This window comes from Ailuropoda melanoleuca, chromosome 19 (genome assembly GCF_002007445.2).
Source record: "Ailuropoda melanoleuca isolate Jingjing chromosome 19, ASM200744v2, whole genome shotgun sequence".
Classification (NCBI taxonomy): domain Eukaryota; kingdom Metazoa; phylum Chordata; class Mammalia; order Carnivora; family Ursidae; genus Ailuropoda; species Ailuropoda melanoleuca.
This window is the reverse complement of record NC_048236.1, coordinates 10,941,047-10,953,843: the sequence shown is the minus strand read 5'-3', so window position 1 is coordinate 10,953,843 and position 12,797 is coordinate 10,941,047. Positions and strand designations below refer to the sequence as shown.

Below are 12,797 nucleotides of genomic sequence, written 5' to 3'. Positions count from 1 at the left end.
TTTGTCCTTGAGACCACAGTCCTTGTCTAGACTCTGTCCTTGTAATGCAATATATGGATACCGTCTGGGTGACAGAACTTCAAGAACTGCAGGGGGCTTATTAGCATCCAAAAGCCCAGTGTATGTAATATATATGTGTGTATGTATATGGCAGTGGTTCCCAGAGAAGGCTGTTCATCTAGATTACCTACGTCATGTTTCAAAAAGATGAATTTCTCAGCCTCTAGACTACTGAATTGGAATTTCTAGGAGTGGGTCCCAGAAATTTTCTAGGCATGGGATCACAGTGTCTGTGTTTTATCAAGCTTCTGGGTGATTCTTGATGCAGACAAATTTGAGAACTCTTTGACGGGAAACTCTAAAAGGCATGGAGGTGTTCATTCTTTCACTCATTCATTCATAGTTTCAACCAGGAATCAGCCACCTGTCAGGCATCGATCCAGGCTCTCTGGAGATACAAATGGGAACATCAGAGATTTGCCCTTGAAGAGCTTAGAGCTTAATTGGGATTGTGAACAAATGAACAGATAATTATAATATAACTGATAATCACATCATTTAAAAAATAAGCCTATAATTTTATCACTGATTGAGATACAGTGGAAGTGGTGACGGGCATATGAAAAGGAGGCAAGGAGGATTTTGCTGCCCCTTTTTCCATCATCTTCCCTTCTAGGGAAGATTTCTGAGGCCTCTATTACTAAGCAGCATGGGTAAATACAACTGGTTTTTGGTTTTTTAACTTGATAATGTTATTTAAAATAAAATTATCTCATTCTCATGGATAGGAACTCAATGTTGATACAAATCGTCACCGTCCTTTTAATACGCATATGAAGATGCTTCTGTGGAAGTTTACATGGGTTTGGGTTTTTTTTGTTTTTGTTTTTTAAAGATTTATTTATTTTAGAGAGTGAGAGAGCACTCACGCAAGTAGGTGGAGGGACAGAAGAGGAGAATCTTCCAGCAGACTCCCCACTGAGTATGGAGCCTGATGTGAGGCTCGATCTCATGACCCATGAGATCATGACCTGAGCTGAAACCAAGAGCCAGACACTTAACTGTCCCAGCCACCCAGGTGCCCCTACATCAGCTGTTTTAAGAGCAGTGGATCATAGGGTAGGAGACCGGCCTCACATTTTGTCTCAACCCAAGTCCTGTGACCTTTGTGAACTCAGCCACCTGCCCAGTTGTAATAAATGAATAAATTCATCGGGCATCTTCCATGTGCTAGTTGCTAGTACAAAAAAGGTGTCTCAGGTACAGACCTCCTTCCACTCTGCTAAAGAGTGATTTTCTCTTTTCATTGATTTTCTCTTCCACCCACAGAGGAGTCAATGACAACATCCCCATAACGTTCCAGAGGAATTTATCTAGAGACTCAAAAATCTCCATATTCACAAGTATCATTACAACATGTGATTCATTCAAAATAGAGAATATCAGGGCTGTGAGTGGTGGATGTGGGCACATTTCATTGCCCATGGCCTTTCCAGGGAACTCTGATTCATGGCTTAGCAAAACTCTTTCATAACTATTGAATGTGAATTTGGTAGTGGCAAAGGTCTTTGTAAGATGAGAAAAGTAGAGGGGCGCCTGGGTAGCGCAGTCGTTAAGCGTCTGCCTTCAGCTCAGGGCATGATCCTGGCGTTCTGGGATGGAGCCCCACGTCAGGCTCCTCCGCTGGAAGCCTGCTTCTCCCTCTCCCACTCCCCCTGCTTGTGTTCCCTCTCTCACTGGCTGTCTTTCTGTCAAATAAATAAACAAAATCTTTAAAAAAAAAAATATGATAAAAGTAGAAATATGTTTGCAACATCTATTGTGTGCCATACACTCGCTATTCTAAGTATTTGGTATATATTTAATCACATATAGAAGGTACTGTAATTACATTAAAAAAAATTTTTTTTTAAGTAACCTCTACCCTCAACGTGGGGCTCGAACTCACAATCCCAAGATCAAGAGTCATGTGCTCTACTGACTGAGCCAGCCACGTGTTCCTGTAACTACATTTTATTTTATAAATAACAACATCAGGGCATTAAAGGGTGAGTCACTTGCTCAAGGTCACCTGGCTGGTAAGTGGTGGAGCAGGGATTTGAACCCAAGCTGTATGGCTCCAGGGTATGTGCTCCTACCCACTGCTACCCAGAAGTGGGAAGTGTCTTTGCACACTGTCTACTGCTATACCTTTCAAGAAGGGGGGTCGTGTCTGTATCAGTAGTGCATCTGTGGTGCCTGTGTCTCTCTGTGTGGATTTCCCAATCAGGCAGTATGCTGTTTGGCACATGGTAGGCCCTTGTTAAATATTTGTTAATTCAATGAGTCAGCCACCTTTTCAGGTGACTAGTAGAGAGAATGGCAGTTATTCTGTGAGAATTACTGGGAGCACAGAAATAAAACCAGTTGCAGGGATGACCCAGTCCCAGGGCTTGATCTTTTGCCTTGTTCCTCACTGCAGCCTTGTGGGGATTTACTAGTTCTTGTCAGCAGAACTCTGAGAGAGCAGAGTTCCAAGTCCCTCGGCAGCAGTCTGGCCTTCACCCACCAGCGAGGAGAGTTCTGTGTGTAGATTAGCATATGGTCCTTCCCCACACGTGTGCCTCACCTAAGCAGAAGTCATCACCTGCTCTGTCTGTGAACGAGTGACAATGAAGTTGTCCTCTTTAAGGTAATAAAGTTACTCTGCAATTTGTTCAGCGAACCCCTTCCAAGTGTTTGTTGAGTAAATGGGATGATGGGTGGGGCCCTTTTCTCCCCTTCCTGAGAATTGTGGGAAGAACTTTGAATTTGATGGCATGTTCTGTTCTTTAGCGTGAATAAGAATTCCCCTAGAAAAAAGTTTGAAGGTTATGTTACTCTCCCTCTCCCCGCTGCTGAAAAAATGATCTACTTCTGAATTTCTCAGATGAGCATATTTATATATTGCCTTCCAAAATTAGAAAAATACATCTCTCCCAAGTGGGGAAGAAATTCCCTGGACTGTTTAAAAGGGGGGTGTGTGTTAATCGTTTTGGTATTTTGTTATTGTTTCTTTCACACCTTATGAGGAGAACAACTCCATTAGAGCTCCAAATCCCTAGCAGTGAAGAGCTCTTCTCTGGGGAGCACCTTCTGTAAGTAGGACTTAGTCCGTGTTTTAGGAAGCTGCCATTGTGGGCTCGTGTGTATCACTGTGTGATGCTATTTTCCCTTTTTTATTTTGTAATAGGAGGTGTATCTCCTCTTTTATGGTATCACCAATAGATAATTGTTGCATGCATAGAATAAATTGGAGTACTTGCCCTTTAAGGGATTTGGGCTTTACCTAAGGAGGTGCAGGGTGTGTTCCCATAACACCTGAAAACGTAAGTATCCAAGTCCTATCAAAGTTGAAGTGGATATGTGCTAAACGAGTTGTCAAGACCACAAAGTTATAAGAGGCCAATGGAGAGTCTTTGTAACATCTAATCTGGGCCTGGGAGAAGGGGTTGGAAGTGAAGACTAAGGGAGAGCAGGGTGGAAAGACCCACAGATGATTCACTTAAAAATAAAACCACAGGGGTGATTCTACTGGTTTGGAAGACCGTCCTTCTCCAGTGGTGCTTAAAATAGTACTTCTTAGGGGCGCCTAGGTGGCGCAGTCGTTAAGCGTCTGCCTTCGGCTCAGGGCGTGATCCCAGAGTCCTGGGATCGAGCCCCACATCAGGCTCCTCCGCTGGGAGCCTGCTTCTTCCTCTCCCACTCCCCCTGCTTGTGTTCCCTCTCTTGCTGGCTGTCTCTGTCTCTGTCAAATAAATAAATAAAATCTTGAAAAAAAAATAGTACTTCTTAATTAACTGGTGGCAACCAAGGAGTGGGAGATGGGCACTTCTCTTTTAATCTATCTAATCTTTGTAGTAAGGAAAATTGACTGTTGCAGCATTTAAAATCCACCCCCCCACACACACTGAAGATTATACCAGAGTGAGGCTGCTCAGCTTTCTTTAACCGCGGAGCTAACCTGAAGCCATCCTTTGTAGTGCATACCAGCGCCCTAATTTTGCAGTTATTTATCCAAAGCCCCCAGTAGGACTGTGTTCTCTCTCTACATGTGTGATGTATGGTAAGCAACATGATTGTGTCAGAGTATTAACAAGAGTTTGTTATGCCATCAGAATGGAGGCTAGAAAGGATGGGAATTCTACAGGAAAAAAAGAATAAGCATAGATTCGTGGGTTGGCAGAGTGACAGTACCACTGTGGATGTGGCAGATCATTCCTCTTGAGCCGAGATTTAATCCGGAGGTATCATTTATTTAAATGCCAGCATTCTAAAGGAATTCTTTTGTCAGTTTACTTTCATATCTGAAAGCTTGCTAGTACTTAGATATTCTTCCCCTTATGGTCTTTATGACAGTGTTTTCATATTTTATATTTTAACATTTCTGAGCAAGGTATGGTTTATGTTCCTCCTCTCATTGTGGAGCTGATTTTTTCCAACCTAGAAAAACCTTTTTCAATTCAGGAAAGAATGTTGTGACTACCAAATTAAAGCACTATTTAATTTTTCGTGTTATTAGCAGTCAGCTTGAAGAATGTTCCCGTGCCTGCCCAACACCAGTTGACTGTTAAGGAGGTGAACGGGCAGGAGAGGAGAAAGTGGAGAGAGATTTCGTCCTGACCCCTTGCAGCTCGTCAGCTCCGTTGACTCAGTTTTAGGTGAACTGTGACAATTCAGAGAATGAATAAAACTGGATGTGATGAGGAAGTTATGCTAAACAGTAGTTAAATGTCTGCAGTCAACCCATCTGTAAGCCAAAAGCCATGTCTGACTCAACTGATTTTACAGGAAAGGGAGTTTTCACAGCAAGCTGACTGCTGCCTAGCACCGTCACCTGAGCAGCAAGAAGAGCCAAGACTTGATCCTAGAGATCTTTACTACTTACTGTGAGTTTAGGAAATTAACTTTCTCTACTACAGTAAATTTTTAAAAATCTTGATGTCTTTTAAAACAGATTTGCCCTAAGATCTTAATACTTTTCAGTTGCTGAGCAGCCTTCCAGCTTTCTCCTGCTGCAGATACAAACAGCCAAGCTGACAGCATTTGCATTCTCAGTGAGCCTGAAAACTCATCTTGAGAGCTATGATGGAAGAACTTTCTACGCCATCTCTCATTAACCCCAGCACCCTTCTGTTGTCACTACCACCCACCATTCTCCCACATTTTGTGGTCCGTCTTGGGAGCCAAATGGAAAGGAGGGCGATACAACTGGTTTGCTTAAAGCTTAGCGTGGTGTCTTTTTTCAGACAAGCCTCCACCAAACTCTTTTTGATAATAGATCAGAAAGCACACTAATGCTGATTTAACCTCGCGCAGATGATTCACCTGGGCATACCCCTCCTGGAGGGAGCTGACAGATGGATTTTCCACATGAGCAGGGCTCTCTTTGGAGGATGCTGTTTTTGCCCTTTGTGTTCTGCTTGCATCAGTATGTTCAGGTTTCTGCATTTCATGCTGTGGTAGTTCCGATGTTTCCTTGTGTTCAGGCCTGAGGTGCACCTTAGTCCTATGCCTCTTAGTATATGTGGCAGGAACTTGCCCCAGGACCCAGAATTAATATTTGATTCAGGGCGTCTGGGTGGCTCAGTCAGTGAAGCATCTGCCTTCTGCTCAGGTCATGATCTCAGGGTTCTGGGCTCAAGGCCCTCATCATTGGGCTCACTGCTCAGTGGGGGTCTGCTTCTCCCTCTTCCCCTTGCCCCTGCTTGTGTGTGTGTGCTCTTTCAAGTGAATAAATAAAATCTTTTAAAAAAAATATTTGATTCAGGTACGAGTATGCTGAACTCTCATACCCTCTTATAATCTAGGGTAGTTTATAAAAGAGTGACCAGCCCCCATTAATTTTCTTAGTGAGATACTTATAGTGAGGCACAATTAGAATACAGTCGCACAGTTACCACAAACACTCCAGAGTTTGATAGGTTTAGTTGCAAGCCACTTCCCACTATCTTTTAGGAAATGTGCATAAAAGAGGAATTCTTCAAAATCTATTCTTTTTCCTTTTTTAGTGGGGGTAGAGGGGCAGAGGGAGAGAGAGAATCTTAAGCAGACTCTGCACTCAACACAGAGCCCAACACAGGGCTCGATGTCACAACCCTGAGATCATGACCTGAGCTGAAATCAAGAGTGGGACGCTTAACCGACTGAGCCACCCAGGTGCCCCTATAATCTATTTTAATTTACTTGCTTCTGATTTCTACCCATATCCCATTTTTATTGTCATTATTTTTTCTATGTGGCCCATGAATCTTGGTGCTTCCCATCATGACCTGTAATTCTGGGAAGCCCTGTAGGTTGAGTGCGCATCCGAGATTTGGGGGTACAGAAAGATGCTTGGCCTGGTGTCAGTGTGATCTGGTTCCTGGAAGGTGCCGACCACCCCCTTTTCCTGTCTGTGTGGAGAACCAGCCAGATCAAAGAATGGCTTATTCTTTTGCTTCGCTTAGGACCAAAGCTCCTCTACGTAGCATGGGCCTAGTGCCTGGGCTTGGTCCCTGCTAGTACAATTGTACGGAGCAGCTGTGTTCCCACTTGGCCCAGCTTGCCCAAGCTGCCAGTCGGGTGACTCGGATTACTGAGAAGGGATGTCTCTGGCCTGTGGGCAGCCAGGAAGAGGGGGGACTGCAACTGTCAGGCTGCCCACAGACCTGGCAGTACAGTTTAGTGTCTTGTGCAAAGTGGGTCATATCATTCCCATGATTGCAGATTGCTAGGCAAAGTGTCAAGGGTTTTTCCAGTTCCCTTTGCCTCTCCTGTTCCTTTAGAAAAGAACAAAAGAGTAGAGCTGGGCCCGCAGGCCACTCAGCAAGGGCCCGATTCACCCAGCAGGGTGGGCCAGCACCGCCTGGCCTTGAAGAATTCATTTGCTGAGACCTTTTGTACTGTTCCTGTGGCTCAGCAAGGGAGAAGAGGAGGAAAAGGGCATGGTGCTGGCAAGCAGCCTGCAGCCAAGAGGATGAGGGGACGGGGCAGTGAGAGCAATTAAGGTTTGGCATCTTCTGTTCCCAGCCTTTTGGCCACGTGCTCTCTGCAAGCTGTACCATGTGGTTGCTTTCTGTGGACCACCACCAAGTGAGCTCTGGGTGCTGGCAGGGAGTGGAGGACAGAAGGCCTCCCACGTTGCTGCCATCCGTTACCCCTGGCCTAGCCTGTGGCCTTGGAACATGCCATGCACGCGCCGGCCTTGGGGCCCTTGCATTCACCTGTCCCTCTAACTGGAATGCCTTTTGCTCTGTCCATTCGGGTGTCTGCTGTCTTGTCACCTTCCCGGGGCAGGCTTCTCTAAGTACATTTTCCAAAGTAGACCGTGCTCCGTGATCCCACCGCCTTTCCCCTGCTGTATTACACTCTTGCCGACATCACTTTACATAACAGATTCTGTGCGTGTGTGTTTGTCCGCCAGCCTGGAATTTTGTCGCGTTCCCTGCCGCATCCCTCAGGGCCCGTGACCCTGGCCCGTGGTAGGCACTTGGGAAGCGTATGGCGAGAGTGAGAAAGTGCATACGCGGTACGGAGGGATGCCGGCTACGCGGCTGGCCAGACAGAAACGTGCGCTTATGCTGAGTAAAGGATGAAAGTAAACCTTCGGCAACAGTCTCTTGGTAACCTGTGTGAAAACAAACACCAGCGTCTGACAGGGTTGCCGCACACGTCCAGCTAGGGGCGTGGCAGAGGGAGAGTTTGGGGGAAACGTTTCACATGGCAGAGCCCAGCCCAGAGTCAGGCACAGGTTCACAGACCAGGACTCCCCTGAGTAAGGACCTGTGTGCCAGGGCCACCTCTGCCTATCCTTTCTCGCCCTTCCCTGGAGACACTTCAGGAGTAACACGCCACTCTCTTGTTGTTCTGCACGTATGTACTTTCAGAGAAGGTTTTGCTAGCTGTTTCATGTGTTCCTGAGTTTGGCTGTGAGAAGTTCTGCCAAGCCAAGACAAGAATTCTCACGTGAAGAAGTGCAGTCTAAGAACAGACGTGCTGTTGCTGAGGAGATCACGTGTTGTGTGTGCTTTTGTAGAGAAGTTCCATCTTAGAGAGTCACGGGTGTGCTCCTGTGCCTGCCAGCTTCCAAGGGGCCTCTGTTCAGGCCGGATGTAGACTGGGATTGCTCCGGACAGATGCTTCTAACAGAATTCTTTAATATCTCCAAATACTAAACCTCACAGTTTCTTCTGGTAACCTGCTGCTGGCTTCAGGGTTCTTGGACTGAAATTTTACCTTATGTTTAATCAAGCTGCTTTTCTGTTGCTGTGATGTTAGCCTAGATTCTCAAATTGAGAACTATGTCTTCGGCGTTGTTCTTACAATGACAGGTTGTTATACCAGTTCCTGGGCCTCATTTTTCCCAAGACCACTCATGTTCTCCCCACCTCCCAACTCTCTCCCACAGGTCTGTTCCCTGTCATTTTTGACTTTTTTTTTTTAACTTGTTTCCATCTTTTATATATCCTCCTTACATTTAAAGAACAAAACAAAACTGGTTACCGCCCCTCTGGAAGGCGTCTTGATTAAAATTTAGAATGATTCCCTTATTACTTTGTCAGGTGTTTTCCTAATGATAGATCCCAGAATACTGTTAATTGAATGGTATCTTGACAGCTTCGTATTACATATACAGCTTGTTGTAGTATGCGTCATTCTAACATCTACTCTTTCGGTGATGAGTTTGGTTTGGTTTTTGATTTGTAACCATCTGGCTTCTTTCCTCACTGTGAATGTCTAGTTTGTTTTAGGTGTCTAGGTATGCTCCTTTGTGTTTATCCCTGCTCAGCAGTCCTTTGTACACAGTAGGTGCTTGATATCTGTGTATCTAATTACTACGTTCATTTTAGCCTTGTCTTCCGTGTTTAATACCTCATATTAACAGCTCCCCTCGCATGTGACGCTATCAACTCACCCACCTTCCATTGCTGTCCCCCTGGGGGCGTTAGGACTTGAAGGGGACATTGTGGTGGGTTGTCCTGATGACTGGGGGCTCACTGCTGGCATTGAGTACACAGGGGCCAGGCACAGAAGGCCAGCAGTGCCCCTGCTGAGAAGCACAAGCGGCCACAGACGGTTGACATTATTCCCCATAGAATTGAACCTGTTGCAGACATACAGTGGGAAACCTTTATTGAGGTCTTACTGCATACCTGGCACTGCTGTAGGGATCTTATGTATATTAAGTCATTTGATCTTCTTAAGCTTTGAAACAATTACTTTATATTTGCCACCATTTTACAGATAAGAGGTTAAATAACTCTTCCAAAGTCACATTGCTAGTAAGTGGACAAAATGGATTTCAAACCCAAGTGGTCTTGGGGAGCTTGGGTGGCTCAGTCAGTTAAGCGACTGCCTTCGGCTCTGGTCATGATCCTGGGGTCGTGGGATTGAGCCCCGCAGTGGGCTTTCCGCTCAGCGGGGAGTCTGCTTCTCTCTCTCCCTCTGCCACTCTCCCTGGCTCATGCGTGAGCACATATTCTCTCTTCCTCTTTCTCTCTCTCTCTCAAATAAATAAATAAAATTTTTTAAAAAAAATAAAAACCCAGGTGTCCTGATAAAGAACCCAGCACTTAGCCACCTAATCACCTGCCAGCTGTTAATGCCTGTGTTCCTGCTCTCAGCCCTTTTGTGCTTAATACCTTATTTTTGTATGTGTAATATGATCCGTTAGTAAGCTATATATCCATTAAGTAAAAGCAGGATCTAGATTTAAAATGTTCTAGAAGAAGGTGGATTTGTCCCTGGTAGGCAGCTTGTCCATCAGTAATTGAGTCCAGTAGTCAGGGTGTTTACAGCCTTGTTCCTCCTTGTGCCTGTTTGCTTTTGATTAGGGATGAAGGGGACCCCGTGACTTCCATATACATGGCCCACCATCCATCACAGATAAATTGTATTAGAATGATTTTCAATTTCACAAAAACATGATGTTTGTCTTGTAAAACTTATGTATTCTAGGTGATTTTCAGTAGATGATGAAAAAATAATTAGATACAGTTAAATTATTTTTTAACTGCTGGACTTTGAATAGATAAAGCATCCTTAAATGGATGCCATCCTTTTTAAGAGGAATTATGCTTCGGAAATGTAAAGCTTAACCAATTCTCAAGATTTTCTAGAATTCTGTCCCCTGAAGAGGTGCAGTCTAGGGCAGGAAAATGGATCAGGACCAGAATGGTCTTAGGAGTACAGTATGTTAAAGAGCTGTTTAATTTTGGAATTTCAGAAGTGACCTCTTACTGTGATGGTGTATAATTGTTGGCACTTGATGTGGGAAGTTGGTGGCTTCCTGGTTTCCAGCCATGGGTTGAGGGAGTCATTACCTTCCCTGCGCACCCCACTCCTTGCCCCCCCCCCGCCCCAGGGAGGGGGCAGATGTCAGAACAGAACCCTGGTAACTCCTTCTTTCTAAGCGTTCCACCTGTCTCTATCTCACTGCTGGCTGGATTGACACACTTGTAACTGCTAGAGTCCATGGATGCAGCAAAGTTTAGCCATGAAATTAGCCAAAGAATACATATACTTAAGTGTGGTAAGCTAAGGAAGAGAAGTATCATTCAATGATTGACAGGTTACTTAGTTAACAAAACCAATTTTGCCTTTGCCCTGGGAAAGTAAAATATTTGTGATTATTTCTGTGAGGAGTAATGACCAGGAAAATTGAAAATGTATGCCTTCTAACTTAATATAGAAAATCTAGTCAGTATTGCATATGAAAAGATGCTTAGCTATACTGTAAATGTAAATCTTAAATGGGGGAGAAGGTGGGGAGCTATAAAACCTTAGAAGATGAAGGTAAATCTATAACTACTGATAGGAGACTGTATTTCCAAGGTGTTTTAAGTGAAAGCAAGTAATATGTACTCTTCTTGATATAACATTGTTTTCTGTTTACTGTAACTGCCACAGTAAGATTGTATTTTATATCACAACACAGTACATGGTACTTATGTATGTATCATCCTACTGATGTGATATAGTAACACTAAAGATTTATGAAAATATTCTCACTAGGGGCAAAGCACTCTGATTAATATTATGGTAATTACTTTTTAATGCTAAGTTGACCTAATCATCTATTAATGGGTTAAATCCACAACTGTAAAAACACCCAATGGCATGACCCCTTTTGTGCTCAGAAGAGAAGTCTGAAGGTATGTCCAAGAAATGTTACCATAGATTCCTTCTGATAGTGGGGCTTTGGGATTGTGGTTGGAGTAAAATGATGAGATTTTTTTTTTAGGACCTCTTTTCATTTTTAATATTTAATTTTTTTTACCATGGACATGAAATATTTTCAAATAATAATTAATGAAAATAGCAAGCAGAGGAAACCCTCCACTCACGGTGGCCTTCCTTTCTCCAACATGGCTCTTCCTCTCTTGGCTACAGGCTTACCTCAAGCCTTGGTTCTTGCCCAGATGGGATCTTCTCCCGTCTGCCACCTTTTTCAGTCCAGTTCCACGCTTCTCCCCACTGAGATTCCAGCTTCGCAGAAAGCATTTTTACGGAACTGCGAAAAGAAGTTCAGAAAACTGGCACTTCATTTATAAAGTGAATTCACGGGATTCTGTCTTTCCTTTTGATTTTCAAATTAGACCTAGCACACAAGTTACTTTGGGAATTAAAAAAAAAGAAGTTTCAACATAACCTTGTCCATAGCGTATTCTCTGAAACGGATTTGTTCTTGTTCTTTTATGAAAAAGCACTGTATAAAAAGCATTTTGAGTAGAGATTAATCAATGTCTGTTTTTCTTAATAGGTTTTAAAATGGAAAATTTTGATGCATCACTTAGTACCTATTTCAAGGCATTGCTAGGCCCCCGAGGTAAGGTGGTTTCGGTTTTGCTCCCCTCCCCTTAAAGACACTTATAAATATTGCATGAAGAGATTCTAGAAAACATTAGCGTCTTCTATGATAAGACTAATGCTTTGTCCTGGATAACAAGGGGCTTGGAGAAGTCCTGTGACGACGGTCTTGAAGTGGTGCAGTGTTCCTGGCTATCGGAGCAGAGACACAGCTGCTGTGACCCTCTGCTGACTGTAGCTGGGGTTCAGATTATGCTAGAAAGCTTGCCGCCTGAGAATGCTGCAGATTTCACCATCATGGGTGGTATGTTTTCCTCAGTTCTTACGAGTCTGCAGCTGAGACTGGTTTCCAAAATGCACTGCTGGAGTAGTTTAAACTTTTCCCCTTTTACAATTTTCAGGGTTTGTTAATGTCCTTTCATGTTGTGTCACATCAATGGGTAAATATATGCACCTGACCTCCCTTTTTTATACTTCATCGTTTATTTCCTTTTCAGAAGTAAATCAGCTCCACATTGCTCTCTTTGAATGTCACCTGTAATGTCTCCTGATGTATCTATGAAGAAGGAGCTTTTTAAGTTCACAGAGTTTTAAACAGATGAAAAGATTTTCGGTTTCACTTATGATTTTTAAAGTACAAAAGAAAACAGCAAAAGGAATTCATCTCTTAGTGTGGTAGAAATGAAATGTGTTTGATAACAGATGATGTGGAGAAAGAGTCTAATTGGCATGACCTCTTTGGAGGGTAATTGTTCTTCCATTGAAATAAAAAAGCATATGCCTTTTGACTCAGCTGTTTGACTCTTCAGCTTTTATCCTATAGCTTTTCTTGATCATTTATGCAAAGGTAGGAATAAAGATGTTCCCTACAGCGTTGCTTGACAAGACTGGGAATAATCTAGGTGCCCATCAAGAGGGTTCAGGTTAAATAAATTAGTGCACAGCCAAATGAGAAAAACAAGTTAGATCATCTTGTATTTACTTGTGTT

The 12,797-nt window shown here is 43.6% G+C and overlaps 1 protein-coding gene across 2 annotated transcripts in view; it reads left to right on the top strand.

Annotated features, from left to right (window-relative positions):
- The window catches only part of ELOVL5 (ELOVL fatty acid elongase 5), a 75,985-nt gene that overhangs the window by 36,814 nt on the left and 26,374 nt on the right, over positions 1 to 12,797 (top strand). For both annotated transcript variants that reach the window (XM_034647809.1, XM_002922954.4), the window contains one exon: positions 11,762 to 11,827. In XM_034647809.1, coding sequence (XP_034503700.1) covers positions 11,770 to 11,827 — 58 coding nt within the window. In that variant the 5' untranslated portion in view covers positions 11,762 to 11,769. The remainder of the gene's footprint in view (positions 1 to 11,761; positions 11,828 to 12,797) is intronic.